This window comes from Megalops cyprinoides, chromosome 7 (assembly GCF_013368585.1).
Source record: "Megalops cyprinoides isolate fMegCyp1 chromosome 7, fMegCyp1.pri, whole genome shotgun sequence".
Classification (NCBI taxonomy): Eukaryota; Metazoa; Chordata; class Actinopteri; order Elopiformes; family Megalopidae; genus Megalops; species Megalops cyprinoides.
The window spans coordinates 38,608,699-38,631,030 of NC_050589.1; the positions used below are offsets into that span (position 1 = coordinate 38,608,699).

Sequence of the window (22,332 nt, forward strand, 5' to 3'; positions counted from 1 at the left end):
AAATTCAATGTTAAATTCTATGTATTAAAAATATCTATTGTATCTTTTATTGTCTTTTTACATATTTTACAGTTAAGGCACAGATATCCAGACTTTGATGTTGAGAGATGAAATTTCCATGCAAATAAGTTGAGTCAGCACCAGTCTTGGTGATATTAGAATGGACACTTCCTTTTTTGACACTGCATATATAGACATAGCTCCTTTAATACTTGAGGAACATTCAATTGTTCGGGTCCTTTTATTCTGAAGTGATTAAACTGATACTCTTTGAAACACTTAACAACAAACTAGTTAATAGTTTCATGGACATGCCGAAATGGCAAGGAATAGTGTCTTCCCCAGTTTGGCGATGGCTGTTACTAATCAATCATTACATGCATTACATTACATGCATTTAGCAGACACTCTTAACAGAGTGACTTCCATCACAATAGAACATAAGTGTATCCATTCAATTTAAACAAGCAACACTGTCAGACCAGATTTGTCAATCACTGGTAAATTTCTTTTTCTGAAAGAACAGAAGGAAACAAAAACAAAACAGAAGAGGAGAGTTCTGCCTGTAAAGACATGAACAGGAAAGATCTGACAGAAGGGATTCAAAAATAAATACCTCCCATACAAATCAGACAAACCTCTCTTTGACTGACAGACATAGGAAGTGGGAAGGATATTCCCAAGGAGTTTTGCTTAAAGAAATTCTGTAAGGAATCAACAGGCTTAACAAATGTAACTGCTGCACCACATATTTTGCAGCAGCAGAGGACAGGACAGGTTAATCATAACTACATTTGGCATTTTTATCACTATATAGCCCCTGCGTATAGTTGAGTTACAGTATATAGGAAATATATTGTTGTTATTGATATGCATCAACACCAGCTGGCTCTGTTATTTCTTGAAGACAAGTGCATTTAATTTCATGCTGGAAGCCTTTTGCAATGGGGTGTTGAAATCAGGACAAATTACAAAAGTCTTCAGTGTGATGAATGCACCCCTGGGCTTTCTCTAGAGTATATATTTCTGATTATTTGCACTTAGGTTTTTATTCCTCTGTAACTAAATTCCACACACCACTAGTAGCACAATTACTGTATATGCCATTAGCCAGAATATTTGCACTGTGTTTATTCCGATCATGAAGCAATTGGTGGTCCTTGAAAACAGTGATGGTGTAGATATACATATAAATTTTTAAATGTAACTGATATCTCCTCATAGGTATTGTCTAATGTGATGTGAAGCTGTTTACATAATGGCTCTATACAACTCTCTTGTACTAGATGTACTGTACTTTTACTACTTGTAACCTTGATCAGTTGCAATAATTTTGCTTTAACTTGTTGGATTGAAAACATGAATGGCATTGTGTGTTTTTTATAGCTGACAACCATGCTATGAAAGAAAATATCAAAACTTTATATTTGTAGATATGGTTGCATTTAGATTTACAGTAGAGCAGATTTAATATTTAAACGTGGAGACCGACTTACATTGCCTGTACATTTCAACACAAATATTGTAGATTGCTAGCTAAGATGTCAGCTTCCATTATAGTGCTAGTTATCTACCATTATGCCCTAATAGACAATGTGTTGAGTTAAAAATATTCTTGTTGAACACAATAATCTTAAACAGACTAGGTAATGTTTTAGGTTCATTAGTTGGCAGTAAGCTAATGTTGCTTAAGCTCATTATCTATGTTAATGATTGCATTTCACTATGCTACACTAGCTATGAGCTAAGAAGTGAAACATTGTTTTGTGTCAGCTGTCTGGGTTGACCGAGATGGTCCATATGTTGATAGGTCCAATTTGACCTAATACACCGTTTTGTTCATGCTTTCAGTACTGATTTAAACAAACATAGTTAACTAAATTGTATCCAGCATGTATAAACACAGCACGTAAGTCATTGAGCATGACTTGAGGGAAAGGTTGACACTGCAAACAGCCTAGTTCCTAATACTTAATTTACACAGACATATTGTTTAATTCATGCTTTCATTCAAAATGAAGAACCCCATGTTTATATGAGTTAGGTTCCATTTTAATCATTTTAACAGGTCCCTTTACATGAAAAAAGGGAACACTCGTGTGTAATTGAGGAAACCTGCAATTACAAGTGCAGAATTTGCAATTTTTGTTATTACCTTGAAGATCCTCCATGTTTTTAGCACATGAAAATTTCAAAATTTTGAAAGTTCCACTCTTGGCTGATGCACAAAATATAGTGTGTATTTCTGAGAGTAAGTGCATTAATGGCAGTTGAAGTGAAAGTTAATCTGTAGTTTCAAAAAAATAATAATTTTAAAGGAGTAAGAGTAGGGTGATGAAATCCAAAAATAAGTTAACATTGTTAGAGAGCTGATTAGAAAGGCAGAGGTCAAATGAACTTGAGTGTGGCTAGTGGAAATGGGTACCCAGTGACTGTACTTGATATATGTAACCTTAGATCAGATTAGTTCTGTCTCGCTACACTGACCTTGTGCTCAGCTTCAGCACTATCTGCATTGTATGACCTGTACACATCTTGCCCTTGTGCCTGTTGTTTGCCCACTATATGCACTTTTGTACATCACTTTAGATAAAAGCATCTGCTAAATTAATAAATGTAAATGTAACTTCTCCACCCTGGCTGTCCTATTAAATGCACTGTACAGTCACACATCCAGATTGTATGCTGCTATGCTGTATTGATGTATTGTACTACACTGTCTTGTTTTCTGCATGTGCCATGAAAGCAATATCCTCATTCAAAGTCTGCAAATTAACCTGTCAAATCTCTTTTCATTTATGATAACTAACAATTTATTTTGATCAGTACATATTATTAATACTCTTTCTCTACTTCTGACTAGTGGGTGTTGAGGCACAAGTGAAAGAGTATATTTCAGTCATTTAAAATGATTCTGAGGGTATTAAATAGGCAACACTGAGTTTTTATTATTAAACCACCTCAATTTCAAATATTTATAATCAGTCTGATTAGCAGATCTAATCCAGGCTCACAGTTCACATATTATCCATTTACATTTATCAGACGCTTTTATCCAAAGCGACTTACATAGGTTACAGTTCTTTACAATGTTATCCATTTATACAGCTGGATATTTACTGAGGCAATCGTGGGTTAAGTACCTTGCCCAAGGGTACAGCAGCAGTGTCCCAGCAGGGATCGAACCGGCAACCTTTCGGTTACAAGTCCTGCTCCTTAACCACTATGCTACACTGCCGCCCAGCACATGAAAATTTCAGTTTAGTTAGATTTATAAAGAAGCAATTCAGATTAAGCACCTTGTCGGGATGCAACAGCAGAATCTAACTCAAGCATTGAAGCAACAATCTTTTGGTTAGTTCATTTTATGGTCACAAGTCCGCTGCCTGTTGCACATAGCAGGTTTATAGCAGGTTTTGTGTGTGAGTAAATTACCTCTCAGTCAGTTAGCAATCCAGGCTGATATTTCCCTGAATAGGAAATAGGAATATAATCCCGCTGGTAATGAGCCATGTCCAGAAGCGTTTATAAAGAAAAGGAAACCATTTAACTATTCTATATAGACTGAATAACACCTTTCCATGCAGTTACTGATGTTGATATTCTGGTTGGTGTTCTAGTAGTTTTGACCTCAGGGCGGTGCCCGCTCTTATCTTGCATTGCCCTCAGGATGTTCTGTACTGAGATTTTTTAATTGATATTTTCTTGAAGGATGTTCAGGAGAATATATTTGTTTTGATAGCTTGTAAAACTATTTTAGACCCTTGGTTTATAAACAGTTGCTACCTGTAATAAAGGTAGGCTCAGCGTGAAAATTCCCCGGCTCTAGGACCCGGGACAAGCCTGGTGTCCCACAGCGTGTGAAGCACCACTCACTTCCTCTCTTTACGGTTTCTTTCTTTTGAATGATCATGGCTGCACTCAATCACACCAGCCATGTTTGCTAATTTGCAACCTAGAGGTTAGCGATTACCTATTTACTGTTTACATCGGTTTTGACTTCTTCAGCCCTGTCTCACATCGGAAGCCTAAAGGCACCAGCTTCCTGGAAATACAGAGATTAGACAGGTTCGGCAGTTTTTGAAATATGATTTTAGTGTGTAAACTTTTGAATATGTTTGGTTGCCGTTTAAAATTCTCTTCTGCGAGTCTTGGAAAAGAATGTAATTAAGTTTATATGCTAGATAGCTACCTAAATACGAGCAGCTATAGCTAGATAGCTAACCTTACCTAGCTAAACGCTCATCCAAAAGGACAAGTACCTATACGACTGCAGTAGACTCCTGATAATGAAAAAAATACGATTGTCTTTAAACTTTTAAAATCATATTCGCAGCGAATGCTGTAGAATTTTATTAAACAGACATCTTACATCCACGTTAAGTTTCACAGCAAGCTAATGTTGGCTAATTATCTTGAATAGCTAGCAAAATAGCTATCTAGCTAAATAGCTTGCTAATATTGACCACTAGTATAGCTACAGCTTGCCAGTAAAGAAAGGCCTTACTGTTTTAATAGTGGGCATTTTTATTAAAAATATGCTTTGTCTTCATATTTGAAAAGGTACTTCCATGGACATGAGACAGTTGCACAAATCCTCTTGTTGGATTTATAGCAAGATGTTGATATCTAGCAGAATCAGATGGAAGATGTAGCCATCTAGCTATCGTAATGCATCGTATGATGGCAAACTGCCGCTATGTAGCTAATACTAGCTGGTAGGAACTTATAAATAAAACCAAGGCCCAAATGTAGATGAATGGTTATATACTTTAACTTAGGTAACATAACTAACGCAAAGACATTAAAATAAATGGAGCAGAAGATCACGGTCTTGTCATCTGGTTGGCGACATATGAATGAAAGTTAGTAAGCAAACGTAACGTTAGCAAGCTAGAATACTTTGTGAGCAGCCTCCGTTTTCCCGTCGTCTGTTTTGTTTGGCAATGTGACGCTAGTTCACTAACCAGCTCACTAAGATAACTACATAATGACAATGTTACTTTTCAGCTATTACATAGTTAGCTAGCTAGTTGACAGTAGCTATCGAGCTAACCGCTTAGTTTGTGATTGATTTTTGTTGTCAATATATCAAGAGATCGCTTGTTAGCTGGCTAACATTATAGCTAGCTGTGATAGTTTGTTGCTGTGAATATACCGTCACCTGCGGAATTGTTAGTGACCTAACTGAATTTATATGGCTAGATCGTTTGTACATCCAAAAGTACTTCATGATTTTTGTTTTGGCGGACAGGTTAAACTGAAACAGCTAGTTCACGTTGGAATAACATGCAGTGGATGTAACTGGCTAGGTAGCGAAAATGTTTATTCGGCCGTGAGATGAGATGGAGCTGCGTATTGTTTTACCCCCAGACGCTGGCTGCCTGTGAATAAGCTACAATGTGCTTTTTAACTCAACGCAGGAGATATGTTTCGTATTTGTTGTAGTAAGTCCGTTAATAATGATGGAGGTAATGCATTGTGTGCACTAACAGTAACACCAAACGGGGAATTACTCTATCCTGGGATACTGCGACATTTTAAGTCTTGTGGAAACGCGATGCGATGTCCTGACAAGAGCGAGTGGCCCAGCCTACTTCATCGGCAACGCCTGCACACTTTTCACTACCCAGTGCATGTTACTGTAAATGTACTGCAGGTACTTCTGCGGGTAATCAATTCTAATGCGTTTTTAGCAACATATACCTAACAAAATATATCGCACTGCTTCAAAATCTACTTTATAATACTGAAGTTGGATACACGATATCGACATTATACAAATACTTGGCGACGGTTTTTTAAGATTTTCCGTTTCCTCTGTGGATCTATGCCACGAATACTTTGGATTGTGAATACATGTCAGAGGGGTAAATAAGTTGAATACACGTCGTTGATTGCTATTTCTGTTGCTCACAGGTTTGCATTATTTATCCACAAAAATCCTCAAGGCAGGCAGCTAAAGTGTGTGTGTGTGTGTTCCCAAGAGTCCAAGCGCTGCACTTGACATTTTCATGCAAATCTACTATGATTAGTCCAGCCTTTGTATATTGTATGTTTGTGTTTTCTCACCTCATTGATTTTTTTAAAATAAAACTCTTTTGCAGATGGCAGCGAATAACCATTATAACTTTGGGGGCCACCCCTCTGTATCAGCTAACTCAGGATTGAAGCCTTCCTCAGGGGAATCTCTTTATACTAATGGGTCATTGTCCTCCATGAGCTTCTCCCAGCAGGGGAAAAGTGAGTTCTTAACATCCTCATGTGGATTCACATTGCAAAATTGATTCCCATCTAAGGATGCTGTATGTTACATAGGATAATCTGTAAAAATAAGGCCGGGTTAATTTTGAGGTCAGTGTTTTGTCTTTTTATCAGTAGAATCTTGGTGGTATTATTTGATAAAAGCCGAACTCCCAAAGGAGTTGTTGCCTGGCCTTTGAGAGGAGCACCTGTCACCTTTCTTCACCTGATTCCTGGTTTTTTAATGTTTGCAGATCTGAACGGTGACCTGAATGTGAACGGCATCACTACTGTAGCTGGGAGTGGTGCACCTGGTGCCCACCCCTCCACCTCTTACTCTCACATGAGCAACCACCACCAACCCCACCAGAGCAGCCTGGGCTACGACTACCTGTGGGGCCAGTCTCAGTACAGGCCGGCACTGAGTGCTGGGCATAGGGCCAGCATGCACCACAAGCAGAGCCCTGGGGCTGCACTCCAACTGCCACAGCACTTCCAGGGCCACGCACAGTACCAGGCCAACGGGGGCCTCGTGGGGCCCCGGCAGCCTCCCGCTACGGCCGCACCCAACGTCTCTCTGGCTGGGGGGCAGTACTGGAACAGGGGCAGCCCCTCCCAGCAGCATGGTGGATCTCCCCTGGGGGTGGCGTACAACTCACATGGCGGGTACGGGGCCTACCAGGGCCAGGGACACCCGGGCATGGCCCCCGTGCAGCATCACCAGCAGCAGCACCAGCCGCAGCAGCACCTCCACCACCATCAGCAGCAGCAGCAGCATCATTATGGGATGGTGCCCAACGGGATGTCCTACTATCAGCCACACTGCCAGCCACCGCCTACAGCTCAGGTCCCACCCCAGGCCCAGGTAATGCCCCCAGCTTCACAGAACTATGCTCTGGCCCACCACAGCCCACAGCACCACAGCATGAGCCGGGGGGCCACAGGGAGCCCTCTTCCTATGCAGGCGTCCACAGTTCCGATGATGCCCTCTGCAAACATACGGGAGAACGGAGGACCCCAGCAGCGGGACAGACCCTCGGGACACTGTGGCTCGCAGCCCATTGGTTCTCAAGGTAAACTTTCCCATCATGGCCTCAGGCTGAACATCAGCTGTCAACAAAACAGGTGCATTTAAGTCATGAAGTTCATGTGAATACTGTATATGTTTTACACATTGATGCATCAGAGCTCTTCATGTGATGTGATTTCAAATACTTCCCGGTACTGTGTGCTCTTGGACTCTTTAATGACATTTATTATGTTTCATTAATCTTCTTAGCAGAGCCATGCCAGTGTGGTTTACACGCAACTTATGCCATCTCTAAACCAATCACTATGTGTGGGAAGCTTTTACTAGAGATACTTCCTTTTAAAAGTGGATTTGGTGCCTTGACTGTTTTTAACACTAATCCGGAAGTAGATCTCTGTACTTACTAGGGGTGGAGCTGAATCCGAATACAGTATTTGGCAAAGCACAAATAGTGTGTTTTTACAAATATTTATTTCGTACAAATATTTTAAAAATTATTTGTTTTCAGGAAGGAAAAAAAACATGTCAAATAGATAGTGTTCCTCATACCTATGAGTGCGGTTAGGGTTATTTGTTTTTCAGTTGAATTATATTTTAAAATATTTAAAATCCACTGTTAAGACAAGTTTCTTTTAACCCTTTCACACGTACGGTCACAGGTGTGATTTGCCAGTTAGCGTGTATACTAAAACCGGTGCGATTAGAACACTAGATTGGAAAAATTCTAGCTAATTTTAGCTTTGAGGAAACTGCGATTTAACATAAAAAAATATAGCAAATACTAACTGAAAACTATGTGAAGCTTAATAATGCTAATGAAAACATAAATCAGCAAGAGTTTCCTCTAGTCATTACAATATTAATAATTCACTGATTATATTTTTCCTAAACATGAAATATAGTTAAATGTGCAGGGCGAGACATGGTGAAAAAGGGTTAATAACAATATAACAATTAGGAATTATTTGTTTAAGACAGGTATAGCAGAGAACGGGAGTTCGCTCTGTAGGTAAGTTTTACCATTTTCAGTTTTGCGATACAAATAAAGATTCGCTCTCTGATTTACTGAGGTAGGTGCAAACCAGGTAGATTTAAAAATATTTTTTATGTTTGCGCCTAAATTAAAACATGCTTTCACTGGGCGGTATAGTGTGATTAAATAAGATGTTTTTCCTTTAAGTCAGGCGCAAGGAGCTAATATAATAATTAGAATAAACCCATCCTTCATTTTTGCGGTCTCTGGCTGACAGAGACATAGCCTATTCATCAGTTCTACGGCTGACGTTGATCCCCGGGAAATCCCAGCAAATAAGCAATAAATATATTTTTCTACGTTATAGCAGAGACACTGGAATTATAGTGTGTGTGTGGCAGGTTGCACCCCGTTGTCTGTGTGGACGGGGCGGGGGGGGGGGGGGTTTAATCACGATGCCAGCTGAACATCGTGATGTCTGTCAGCCATTGGCAATGGACGATGGCATTGTCCATCGGCCCAACCCTACTTGACATGGATTGAGATGTTTGCATAGCCTGTTAGGCTACTCTCCTTTTTTCAGACAGCAAGATCGATAGTTTGACAGGGTCAGGAACACTTATATTAACACTTTAATATCCTAAAATTAGAAGTGTAATAAAAACAAAAACAGAATTGTTACACCTATTTCCACTTTTATTTGAATACAAATACAAATACAGATAATTTTGCTGCCTCAAGAAATACAAATACTGGGCTCTCTGCACATCCCTAATACTTACTCTGCACTAAGTGGCTAAGTACAGTGGCTTATTTCATTTTATACAGACAGGTATAAGGTTTCTAAACATTGCTATCAGTAATACCCTAAGTTTACATGTTTTTCTGCTGAATGTTCACAGGGGGTTTGAGCGAGCTGTATAAGGATGTTGATAGCAGCTACAACCTGCTGGAGAGTGTGTCTGTGTCTCAGCACTTACCCAAAACAGAGGGCTTTACTCAGAAGACCACCACCCCTTCCACAGAGGCTTCGGAAAGTGATTTCAGCCAGGGGGCTCAGCACCTCCCCGCTGACACAGGACGACACATGGTTAAACAGTACAAAGAAGGAGACACGGGAAGGGAGCCTGCTTCTTCGGTGGGCCCTGCTGCGCCAGGAGGACCTGGTCCTTCAGTGGCCCCTGCTACTCCTTTGGCTCCCTCCATAGCCCCTGCCCCCCTTACGACTCCCACTTCCCCAAGGGTTCATACTCCTCCTGTAATCTCTTCTCCTCCTGTGGTCCCTACTCGTCAAGCAATTCATACTCCTCCAACTGTCTCTGTTCCTCCTCTCGCCCCCACCATATCTCCTGCTTATCCAGTGTCCCCTTCTCCCTCGTTGACTCTCACTGTAACTGCTCGTCCAGTTGCCTCCTCAACGGCTCCCACTTCTCCTGTGGCTCACACCATGGCTCCTACTCCTCCAATGGCCCCTGCTTCTCAGACAGTTCCTATTCCTCCAATGGCCCCTGCTTCTCAGACAGTTCCTACTCCTCCAGTGGCCCCTGCTTCTCAAACGGTACCTACTCCTCCAGTGGCCCCTGCTTCTCAAACGGTTCCTACTCCTCCGTTGGCCCCTCCTTCTCAAACGGTTCCTACTCCTCCATTGGCCCCTGCTCCTCAAAAGGTGCACAGTCCTCCATTAGACCCTGCTCCTCAAACAGTGCATACTCCTTCATTGGCTCTTGCTCCTTCGGGGATGCATACAGCTCCAGCGGGCCCTGCTCTTTCAGTGGCCACCAGCACAACTCAGTGGCCACCTGCTCCTCTTCCAGTCCTCTCTGTTTCTCCAGTAGTCCCAAAAGAAGCTGGGTCTGAGGAGCCAGCTTTCAGTGCATTTACAACCAAGCTGGAGCTTCCTATGGCCGGTGGCCCAGAGGCAGTTAAGCTCGGCCTAGTACAGAATGTAGTGGACGTGGTGGTGGTTCATAAACATGACCAGGGGCTAAATTCCCCAATCTCAGTGGTCCAGTTGTCGGAAACATCTCACCTGCTTGGTGGGCTCTCAGATGTGGAGTTGCATGCGGACAAGAGTCTAGATGCCGCTCGGGTCGGTGGGTTGCCCAACGACTGTGAGGGTGACCTCTTGCCGACAGGATCCTCTCATGTCAATGCATCTAAGGTGGAGGAAAGCAGCGCTCTGGGCAACACCCTCAGCAGCACTTCCCACACTGAAGATCTGTCTGTTGAGGACCAGTGGGCCACCCAGATTTCTGAAGAGGCTGATGAAACCCAGGATGAGGATATACCTGAGATGGTGGACTTGAGCTCTGCCACTGAGGACTCACTGATGGAGCCCTCTTTGGACCACTCCTCCCTTCCAATGAAGTCCTTCAACAAGGCCTCTCAGAGTGCCATGTCCCTGTCCTCCACATCTGACAATGCCATGTCCTTCCAGTCCTCCACCAGTGGTGAGTAGCCTGTACCACCTCTGGGCCTTACTGAGGGCTCCCTAGAGTGTTCCCTCTCAAAGCCTACCTTAACAAGCTGATAATTAAGGCAAATTCTCAATAATTAAGCGAATGTGAGTTGTACCTGTCCCAGGTACAGAAAAATGTTATATGCACACACATTTATTTTTCTGCATAAGTTCAAAGCTTCATTCAAGACATTAAGTGACAAATACAGAGAGAACAGTACTAATTTCTCATATTGATAATCTTTTGAAGCCAAATTACTGTAAATGCAGAAAAAGAGGTGCATTGTGGGAGTGGGCAGGGAGGGACCAAAATTGCCAATAGAGAATATTCAGAACATTGTCTGGCAGTTAGTCAGGTTGTATGTGTGTCTGTTGCTAGGAGGAAGTTGAAATTGCATGTCTACTTGGTAAAAGATTGCCTTGTCTGCAGCTCGCTGTTGGGAGCTGTTGGCAGATGCTCATTGCGGGTTCTGAACTGTCGCAGTCTGCCAAGGAAAGCTTCTATTTTTGGGAATCAAGCATAAGGAATCAGGGTTCTTCTGTCATTTAATTCACACAGTGACATTTGAATCCCCTAAAACCGGGGTGTCATACCCATATTGTAATCAGGGTTTTGTTCAATAACAAAATTGATGAGTTCTAATAAAAAGGAATGTTTGCTGTAGATTTATGTAGGATAATGTTTGCCTCAGATACTGGGATGTCCAGAGGTGTCTGCTGTTACTCATTCCACATGAAAGGGAGGTAGATGTTTATATGTATTTATGAAATGTTACTTGAAGAGCAAAAGAAGGAATTCTCGACGCAAGCCCCTTTCAGACATGCCCTGAAAGCCAGAACTTATCTAGTCATTACCCGGAGGAGCTGTATGTGAGAACGGATTGAGTCCATGTGCGAATAGAGCAGGTCATTTTCTGGAGGATTCACAGCGGGCGAGTGGGTGTGTTGATGACGTTTCTATCATGCGACTGGCACGAAACCGGAAGAAAACAAACATCTGCTTCGTACTCTTTTCTGCTTGCCTGTATATTGCTTTTCACTCTTTTGTTGATATTGCAGATCCGTCCAAATACATGTTATTTTGAGTTATTTGAGTCATTAAAGAGATAGTTAGCTATAGCTATACTGCCAAAACTTGTCTCTTATGATGATAATAATGTTGGTTAGTAGTTTATTATCTGGTTAGTAGCTAGCTAAGCTGTAGCTGATAGTGATAGGTATAGTGAGATAGATGAACTGGTGACTTAACATTACATAGCGAGCAACAAAAACTTACCTTCCTGTTATAATAAATGTATAATTAATAGTGATGTAACGGACTGTAGTTGATCCGTGATCCATACTGATCTACCCCCACCACAGTTCGGCATGCATGTGAACAGCGGATTTAATTGCAAAGTTTAACCATAATAGTGTGAAATACAGTTTTACTGCCGCTGTTACTTTTTAAAGTAATAATTCCCTAAATCTCAATGCAGAGTTGCAGTGAAAAGATACAAGTGCCATTTTAAAAACCAGCAACCTTAGCAGAAGCTTTGCGAAGACAAAGGCTGTGTCCAAAATTGCTCACCTGTTCACTCACACACTATTCAGTCATACAATAAATGAATAATTTTCTGGATATAGTTTCATGTTTGCAGGTTTATTCAAACATTTGTATGAACATCTTTGTGTCTGTGCCAGCTAGCTAGCTAGCTAAGTGACTAGTTAGTTGCAACTGACATTAACCTGCTAGCTAGATAATACCGCTACCTATCTAGCTTAGGCATGTCACGATACCAAAAATTTAGTAGTCGATACCAATACCAGTGAAATTCCATGATTCTCGATACCCAATTCGATACCATGGTAAAAAAAAAAAAAAAACAAAACAATAAATCCCATGTACTTCAACATACACTCCTTTATTAAAACATTTGAACATTACAAAAAAGAACAGTGGCATGTAGCCTTCAAGTATTTAAAACAAACCATACTGTGCTTAATTACAAACAATCAACTTATGATGGTACAGCATTTCAATTGCAGTACCCGGCCAAGACATGAAAAAATATGGAAATAATAAATAGGCCTATATATAATAATAAAAAGAAACCACTATTAACATTACAAAAAAGAACGGTGGCGTGGTATTTTCTGTGCCTCTGAAAAGCATCTGATATGGTTGGCTGTGTATGTGTTTGCTGACTTTGCTCCTGCCTCTCCTGGTCGACATCGTCCTCTGGCTGATACTGTGAAAGGAAAAGTATGAGATTTAAGTTATCAGGTATAGCTCAAAGGCGGCACACACAATGTACTAACACACACACACACACACACCTCTATATACTCAGAGTGCAAGCAGTAGTTTAGATTTACTGACATGGTGACAGACCATTAGTCCGGAAATATTTAAAACGTTATATTTTGATGACAAACGACACAGACTGAACGGTAAGGACGGTAGCCTACTACTACGAGCTATGGTTACATTACGTTAGCCTAAATACGGTAGCCTTTAGCGTTTAGCCATTGCAAACGTCGTACGCAGCATAGTTGGCTACACAGCAACGCCAGTTGTCTCAAACAAAAATAACGTGTATTTCAGGATAAGGATAACAAGGATAACACTGGATACGTTATTAATGTAACGTTAACATGAATTGAAACTCACTCACCTTGAATTCGTTGAATAAATCTGGATGTCTGTTTTTGAGGTGCTTCACTAAGTTAGAGTTTCTTTTCGACGAGTCGGGGCGGAGCTGTCGCTGCAGCTGCACTTGTCGCCATCTTCCAAATGTTGTTCTTCCTCCGTGCTGGAGGTGTTCTTCTTCTTCCTTTGGCATTATAACGGCAGAGTAGAACACTTCAGAATTTAGTTTACTGCCAAGAAGGTTGTCCCTACAAGGATTTTTTTTTTTTTTGGTATGATGGTGCTCCATAAAAAATACAACACTAAGTACAAGGAGTAGCAAAAACAACAAGTACTGAAAAACAAACAGGCGTATATGCTGCCCCCATCAGGTCAGGAAGAATTGCATCCCCAATACCTACCGTACTGTAGAAAAACGAGTAGGCTACCGTCACGTTTTTAGAATTTTGGCATCGACTTGGTACCGAAGTATCGGTTCTCGTGACATCTCTAATCTAGCTGTCACTAACTAACTTGATGAAAGAACTAGCACCCAGCTTCATCTGTTCAAATTAGTTGAAACTAACGTTAGCCGTAACCATGATACGATCTGAACCCTGAGTTTTGTGATCCGCTGCACCCCTAATAATAAATAATGTGTACCGGTAGCATCTTTTGGATGCCTATGTGTGATTTTTTTTATAGACTACCCAAAAGTACAGTAGCTATGTTCGCCTTCTCCTCCTCCGTGCCACATTATGTGCCCGTACCACCGAAAGGTAAGACGTTGAAAAGAAAAAACCTGACAATACTTCAGCTCGCAAATACTTTAGGTGATCTCGTCAATACTTTTCACTCGTGAGAATGCAAGTGGCGTATAACTGGAAAATACCACGAGGAAATCTGGACGTTCCTAAACTCCGCCCCTCGCCTAATCTAAACGGAGTATTTCCAGTAGGTGAGAATGCGTCTGAGATGGACAATCTCCTGTTGTGTACATGTGTGAAAGGGCAACTCCGGACAGTGTCCGGACCTGATTCTGCGGACATTGTTTTTTTGAATTATTTGTTTTATTGTTAATCAATGAGGATAAAGGGGAACAGGTTGAAAGTAATGATAGATTTAAAGGTAGTGTGCAGGCTTCCCCTGTTTCCAGCTCTTCCGCCGCCACTGCTTGTATCTATTCAATGTTGATATCAACAGCACTATGCTGCTTGCATGTGGTAGATGGAAACACATGGCTACAAAGATAAAGAGTGAAAACATATGCTATGTTAACCAACGTATAGATAGAAGTGAAATTTTTCTGCCCCTGAAGAACTTCATTGAACTTTGGAGGTGTGCTCCCGCATCAGGCATGACTAAAGTGAAAACAATACGGGAAAAAACCTAATGCTGCATACCAGGGATAGCTAAAAATAGCTATACGATATACCGGTATGGCTATACCGCCCAGCCCTAATCTCAGATGTTTTCTTCAAAGAAACATTATTGTACAGGTTTATTGATAACATGTATGGATTGATCCTAGAATAACAGCAGAATGTTATTGTGGATGTTTCTGAAACTGAAGCATGCCTGCGAAGTGTCACTTTCGTTTAAATAATGAAGAATTCCTCCCAAAGCTTTGGCCTAAAACTGTCATGTTATCTGTTTGAAGATTCCAACATTATACAGGATTGTGGGGTCCAAGATGGCCCCATTTCATCTGGAGGGGACACAGCGGTTTTGCATGTGGAGGAGCAGGTGGTGGAAGCAGAGTATGACCCCAGGGAGCAGTCAGTCAACGATACAGTGCAGGCATCGTTGTCACCTCCACCCAGCCGTGCTGTGACCCCAAACACTGGGAGACGCGCAGAAAGGCCCAGAACCCTCGGTGCCAAGCTCCCTTTCTCACATGGTAAACTGGCTTCCCAGAATGCCCTGCTCAGCCTCACTGGGGGGTGAAAAATACCTTTCTGAAGCGTGTTGGCTTCATATCAGATATCTGATGACTTTCAAGGGAAAGCCCTTTATACAGTGATACAGTCTTGCAGAGAAAATTGGTGTGAAGCAGATTCAAATCGGACCTAAATTAAATCTGTTTAATTTGTGAAAAAAATCATTTTTGAGTCGGTGCCTGAAAAGGACCTTTGGAAGAAATTTGTCTTGGCTTGAGAACCCATTGAAGTCACCATTCAGTGGTGTCCGAAACACATTGTACATATGTACATTGTATATGCACATTGTATCTCTTGCTGTTGTAAAATCAGTAATGCCTGATGTATCCCTGGTTTGGGATATAGTCAAAGTGGTCGCACCCAGTTTTAAGTCTTCAGAGTGAATGGGGTTTAAATATGGTCTTGATTGTGAATGTCATCTGTTTGTATCACAGAGCGCAAGAGGTCACGGGTCTCCAAGCCCTCACCCAAAACTGGAAAGGGTGCTATAGCAAAGCTGGAAAAGGTGGGAGATGGGGAGGAACGGAAGAGGGTGGCTGGAATGAAAGGCAGTGTAGAAAGTGCCAGTCTTGTCGCGGGCCTGTCCACTACTCGTAAAGAGCCAATCAGTTTGTCCCCTGAGCCGTGCTCCTCCCACTGCCTCAGTGTGCCCCCCCAGAAACCTCTGAAGGTGAAGAGGGCAAAGAAGGGGCCAGGGAAGGTGCCCCATGCTCCAAAAGTGGAGGTGCCAGTGGCAGAAGATGAAGATGAGAAAGCTTCAGCCAATGGTAATGGCATGTTATAGCATGCACTGTGTCAGAACAGTCTTTTTTGAGTAGTGGATTTGTTGTGTGATTTATTTGTGCAGTGAAAGATTTTTGAGAAGATTGTCATATCATACCCTCCTGCATAGAATGCTCAAAGTTATTTGAATGAAATCAAATTAGATTTCTGTCAGTTCTGTCATCACAGAATGTCCTACAACAGACATGTGATGCCTGTGCTGTTTCTTTTTTTTCTAACAGGTGAAGTTCAGAAGAGACATATAGCAACAGAAGAGCAAGTCAGATTTCCCCTGCTGCACGGGTAAGCGGATATTCTGAATCGCACCATTTTCACTGCAACAGGAGGAGCTACAGTGCTTTGCTAGAGAATTTGACCTGTGCTGGTATAACGGGCAAGGTCCTGCGTGCCCCTGTTGGCAGGTGGAGACGGGAGGTTCGCGTCAGGAAGTGTGAGAATCGGATGAAAGGCGAGACCTGGTACTATAGTCCCTGTGGGAAGAGGATGAAGCAGTTTCCGGAGATCATCAAGGTAATGCAGCACCACCAATAAGCAGAGTGGCACAGTGGCATAGTGGTTAGTGTGATAGAATGTTCCATGTTAAAATCCCCTGACTGCTGTCATACCCTTAGGTAAGGCATGTAGCATGAGTTGCCTCCAGAAATCTCCAGCTGAGTGAATTAAAAAGTAACTTGTATAGAGTCCCCTGGATAAGTGCTTGTATTTGTACAAATAAATGAGTTAATGATGTACACAGCAATCACCAACTCGAACTACTACAAGTATGCATCAATCTGGAATCATTAATTTTTTTATGTATCACACATTGTCTGATAAGCTAATGTAATATTCTCTTGAAGACCAACCAAGATATCTTAGAGTTCTCTCAATATTCATTTTTACAGGTGAATATTTGCTGAGGCAGTTCAGGTTACTTGCCTTGCTCAATGGTACAGAAGCAGTGGCCCACTTGCGAATCTAACTGTATAAGTTGGGGTACTTCGATTGTGCGCTCTGTGAGGAGGCATAGTTGTGCGGTGGGAGGTGGCAGGTGGCTGATCTGACGGTTCCCTGTTTTCCCACAGTATCTGAGCAGGCACCCAGGGACAGCTGTTTCCAGGGAGCACTTCAGCTTCAGTCCTCGCACGCCTGTCGGTGACTTTTATGAGGAGCGGGAGACGCCACAGGTCAGCAGGCGGAGGGGCGCCGGGCATGCTTTGGGGTTCAAACCATTTTATTTATCATTCAGCTTGGAGGGTGACGATGAAGGTAGGATGGCAGTAGAAATCGCAGTACTGCTCAAAACTGGGAAGGAATGAAATAAATTACAATTTAAAATGTATATTGTGCATAACACTCCAGTGGTGATTTTGTGACACTGATTTGGTGTAGTAAGGTGGTGTGACCCAGTTTCCCTTCATATCCAGGGTGTGGAGTGGTTCCTTCTGGCTAATGAAGAGGTGCCCTCCATGATAATGACTATTACGGGCAGGCGTGGTCGGCCCCCTAACCCGGACAGAATGCAGCCCCGCCACCGCCCCCGTGCCCCCCGCAAAGAGGGTGGTCGAGGCCGCCGCCCCGGGAGGCCACCCAAAGTGAAGACGGTGGACATGCTGAGCAAAATGGAGGCAAAGCTGCTGAAAAAGCTGGAGTCACAGGGTAAGGGAGGGGTGGACTCGCAAGGGAGGGCAGAGTTGCTGAAAGTTGGAGAGTGATGGCCAGAGTCACAACCGTGCAAGCAGTTTGAGTGAGCTCAGAGAACCATGGAGAAGTTGCACATATCTTAAACTTCCCTCAGTGTCATGAATTTTGGTGTAGGTTGTATACGTTTGCAATTTAAAAAAAAATCGTAGAGTCAGAAAAAAATCAAGAGCTTTCTTGGTTCACTGTTTTCTTTGGGTATGACTTAGCAAGAATCATATCATAATTGGCGAGTCTCTTCAATACAAAAAATGAAAAGTATGGGCAAATGTGTGTTGTAACCCAAACATTCATCGTTTGGTTAGCTTTCTAACACTGACAGTTGACAAAAAGAAGATAAAGACTGCAAATGTTATTTAACAGGTTACGTTCAGAAGAAAATTAGCTTTTTGTCTTATTTCATTTTAAGTTCATGACAAAGCAAAACAAGTTTGTTCAGTTAATCGAGATTAAGATGGGTGGCCAACACCAATTGAGTTAAATCAGTGGTAGACCAGCTGTCTAGCCCTCTTTTGCTTTCTCTTTTACAAAAAAATCAGCCTGATTCATTACAGTCTAGGTCTAATCCCAGTCCAATGCCTTGACATGCTTGTTGAACTGTTATTAGTATTACACTGTTTTGCCAAGGAAATACTTTTGAGATCTGGAGTGGAATGACCCTAGGAGTGAATCCTGACTATCAGGGAGTGTAAGATACATGCATTAAGTTTCACAGGGCAGTTTCTATGGTACATGCAGTGCAACAATGCAGATCTAAACACTACATACATGTAAGTGCCTTTTTTCTTATTTGTAGAAACTCTGAGCGAAGAAGACAAGGAGAAGCTGAATAAGATCAAGAAGAAGATGAAGAAAAAGGTATTTGAGTCCTTAAACTACATCTAACATGTAGGAGTCATTCAGAGAGTATCCTCATGGCCAGACTGTGCTCTGCTCTGCATTTGTACACAAAATTCATTGAGTGATTGTTAGCCTAAGCTGGTTCATAAAAAAATCAGTCAATATGCATTGGGGGTGTGCAAAAATATCGTTTTTTTGATTAATCGTTTTTTAAAATTAGTCCGATTCGATATCGATCTGTAAAATTTATGGATCAATCTTTTACTCTAATATCCATTAGATGTTGCTCTCTCGTTTAACTTTTAACATTTAACAACCTGCAAATGCATAGGGGAAAACCTGTTACATCAATTTTTTTTTTTACTGAGATGCAACCTCTCAGTGTTGACCATGGCTAACCGTACGCTCACATAGACAACACAGGAGAGAGACAAAGCGACCAGCTGCCATTCATTTTCAATAAGAGTCGACGATTTACAGCGACAAAAGACAAATGGCCGTTGCAAAGCCAACTAGGTGACTAAACTTGAGGTCTGTTTTATACAAATACTGAGCGACACGGCGTCTACAGAGTGAAAGCAGTGTGACAGACATTGCTGAAACAAATGATCCAACATTTTGGTTCCAGTCAAACGAGTAGAAACTTATCGTGGCAGTGTCGGGTTTCCCCATACTCTACAATTTGTCTCTTGATGCGTACAGAGATATAAATAAAAAATGATGTGTGGAGAAGGGTGTCCGGAATCGTGGAGATGCCTGGTATACATATTCATATATATGTGCACTGCAGTCACAGCTTTTTAAGCTTTAACTTTACTACAGTGCACAACCACTACCTAGCTACCTAACTATCTAGCTAGTTAAACTGAACAGCAACACTTGGTCACAAATGCAGTATAATTTAGCACAATTCAAGAGAAACGTAGTTGTTCATGTTCATTTGCTAGGTAGCTAGCTAGCTAGTTGTTCATATTAGGCTAGCAAGAAAACGTTCACAATTGCAAAGTTGCTACTGGCAGTCAGCTACGTTTTGTCAGTCATTGTAGCTGCCTTACAAACCAGCTTTCCCTGAGCTAACTAATGCAAACACATTGCTGCTCTGTGTCATTAATACATAGGGAATGATGCAGGTTGTGATCGGGATTTTTAAACTTTATTATAACCTTATGGGACTATGGACATATATGTGAACGGACATTGTCCGAATGGACATTAAGCGGCGTATGACTGTACCAAGCCTTTGGCCTTTTCTTTAGTGGTTTTCACAATTTGTTTCCAGTGACTCTGCATTTGTAAATTTGTGTTCCCTTTAGAGCTTTTTAAACATCTCTCCAAATATGGAAAGCTGCGATATAGTATTTCATATCTCATTCGCATCTGTGCCAATACCCAGCCCTAATATGCATTAGTATGCGAAATTTCAATATCATTTTCTGTCTGCTTGGCAGGCTATGTAGCCTCTGTCTAAATCTAGGCAAAACTTGAATGAATGTAATGAGAGCAAACAAGTCTCCCTATGGTCATATCCATTTGCTTTGCCCAGTTGAATAAGCAGAGGGATCAATACAATGACTGGCTTAAGGTATCAAAAGACATAAATGGTCAATTTAAATGATTTAATTTGATCTTATATCCCTCAGACGTTCCTAATTGGGTCTTTCCAGTCTCCCTTGACATTTCAATTTTAAGTCCTGAGCAGGTCTGCTCACTGTAAAATAAATTGCGGTGTGCAAAGTGGGTGAGCCCTGTGGTCTGATGCTCCCCAGTATAATTTTTTGTAAGTCACATTTTTATAGTCGTAGTCTGTAGTGCATCCCATTTGAACAGGCTTAATCACTCGTATGTATGTTTTTATTACTGTTACTTAGCCTTCCCAAATAGCAGAGGCTCACTCATTTTCCTCTTGCGTGTTGTATGGCATTTAAATGACGATTTATTGTGATTCTTGTCTGTTACAGAAAAGAAGAGTGATTTCAGTTCAGTTTGTTCGCCAGGCTGCTCCATCTGTCTTTTTATTATTGCTGTTCAAGTGCCATTTCAAGAATTAGTCTGTCAAGAGGAAATTTTGCCCTTTTGTTTCCTCTAGACCAGGAATAAAAGGAAGGAGGACACCAAGAATAAGAAGATCCGACAGGAGAGAAGGAAGGTGAAGGTAAGCTTTGTAAACTTCAAAGCCTTTGATGCTCAGGAGTACATGCTTTCAGACAGTACGCGCTAGATGTGCATGTGTGCACATGCACATCTACACTATTGAGTGTTGGTTGTCAGTCCAGGTTTTAATTTTACATACCTTTGTTTGGTTTAGTCTGAAAAGGCCAAGGAGGCGAAGGAGGAGGAGGAGAGAGGCGGGTCCCCAGAGCACAGTGCCCCCAAACCCATGCCCGATCCCAGGAAGCCAGGCCGGAGGAAGAGGGTAAAGGTGCTGGAGAAGGCGGATGAGAAGGCTAAGCTAGAGAAGCTGAAGCGAGGGTGCGGGGCGCGGAGCAAGGCCAAGGCTTTGGCCCGGGCGCAGGCGGAGGCTGAGGCACACGCCCAGGCTGTAGAAGCAGCCAGGAGGCAGGTGGAGCGCAGGGCCCAGGCACAGCGCCGCCTACAGGAGAGGAAGAGGCAGCAGCTGCTCCTGGAGGAGCTCAAGAAGCCCACAGAAGACATGTGCATCACTGACCACCAGGTGAGAGAAACGGGGCATGCAGTGGACCACAGCATGAGTTGTGGTTGTCGGAAGTTGTGGGTGTCACAGAGATGCTTTAAGGTTTGATACACAGAAACATTGTAGGTCATAACAGATAAGTTGAAACTAATGGAAAAGGAAGAGCAGTTGTGAAACAACTGAAAAGAAAAGGAAATGGAAAAAAATTGTCTAGAGTGATTAAATGGTTAAAATGAGATGTATTTAAGGTGTGCTGCAATGTGAGCAAATTGATAATTATGTGTACATGCATTTAGCAGATACTCTTATCCAGAACGGCTTCCAGCACAATAGAACAGAAGTGTATCCATTCAAGTTAAATGAGCAACAATGTCAGACCAGGCTAACAACACTCCTAAACCAGTGTGTAATTATAAAATGCTACTTTTGTAAGAGTGCAGTGCTGTTTACATGTTATGTGTTTAAAATATGTTCTTAGAAGGATCCAAGAACTTGGCATAAGTGAGCTTATTATTAGGGAAAGTGGGAAAATCCACGTGGTCAACAAATGGCAAGGCATCCAGACAAAAGTGTAAACAGCAACTCTTCTTTGTCTTTTTAGGTGTGACTTCCTTCTTTGCAATTTGAGTAAAGCGAGGTCTTTTTGTTTTGTGTTTGCTTACTTGTGTGTACTTGTGTGTACTTGTGCGTGTGTGCGCGCTCCTGGTGTCTCTAGCCTCTGCCAGAGTTTTTCCGGGTCCCTGGCCTGGTGCTGTCAGGTACAGCCTTCTCACATTGTCTGATGGTGGTGGAGTTCCTGCACAGTTACGGGAAGGTCCTGGGCCTGCAGCTGCCCCAGGATGTGCCTAGCCTGTCCACCCTACAGGAGGGGCTCCTTGGTGTGGGTGACAGCCAGGGTGAGGTCCAGGACCTACTGGTGAGGCTGGTCAAAGCTGCACTACATGACCCTGGGCTTCCCCCTCATTACCAGGTGAGTTGCTGTAGCTTCTGTCAGCTAATGTTTGAGTAATGCTTTTTCCCCTTATGCTTTTGAGTAGGAGTAACCCAAACAGCCTGTAGCGGCTATTGAAACAATAACATCCCACTCCCATAGCCCCTGTTTTTTGATTGGTTGCTTTGTTGTC

General features: G+C 42.1%; 1 protein-coding gene across 6 annotated transcripts in view; it reads left to right on the forward strand.

The window, feature by feature from the left end:
- The first annotated feature begins 3,916 nt into the window (after positions 1–3,916).
- The window catches only part of LOC118781385 (bromodomain adjacent to zinc finger domain protein 2A-like), a 43,380-nt gene continuing 24,964 nt past the window's right edge, over positions 3,917–22,332 (forward strand). For 5 of the 6 annotated variants that reach the window (XM_036534393.1, XM_036534396.1, XM_036534398.1 and 2 more), the window contains exons 1-14: positions 3,917–4,068; positions 6,108–6,243; positions 6,498–7,316; positions 9,149–10,696; positions 14,976–15,215; positions 15,690–16,022; positions 16,260–16,320; positions 16,440–16,548; positions 17,103–17,204; positions 17,445–17,676; positions 18,515–18,576; positions 20,645–20,710; positions 20,864–21,229; positions 21,924–22,178. In XM_036534393.1, coding sequence (XP_036390286.1) covers positions 6,108–6,243; positions 6,498–7,316; positions 9,149–10,696; positions 14,976–15,215; positions 15,690–16,022; positions 16,260–16,320; positions 16,440–16,548; positions 17,103–17,204; positions 17,445–17,676; positions 18,515–18,576; positions 20,645–20,710; positions 20,864–21,229; positions 21,924–22,178 — 4,329 coding nt within the window. In that variant the 5' untranslated portion in view covers positions 3,917–4,068. The remainder of the gene's footprint in view (positions 4,069–6,107; positions 6,244–6,497; positions 7,317–9,148; positions 10,697–14,975; positions 15,216–15,689; positions 16,023–16,259; positions 16,321–16,439; positions 16,549–17,102; positions 17,205–17,444; positions 17,677–18,514; positions 18,577–20,644; positions 20,711–20,863; positions 21,230–21,923; positions 22,179–22,332) is intronic. The other variant, XM_036534399.1, reaches the window with a different exon arrangement.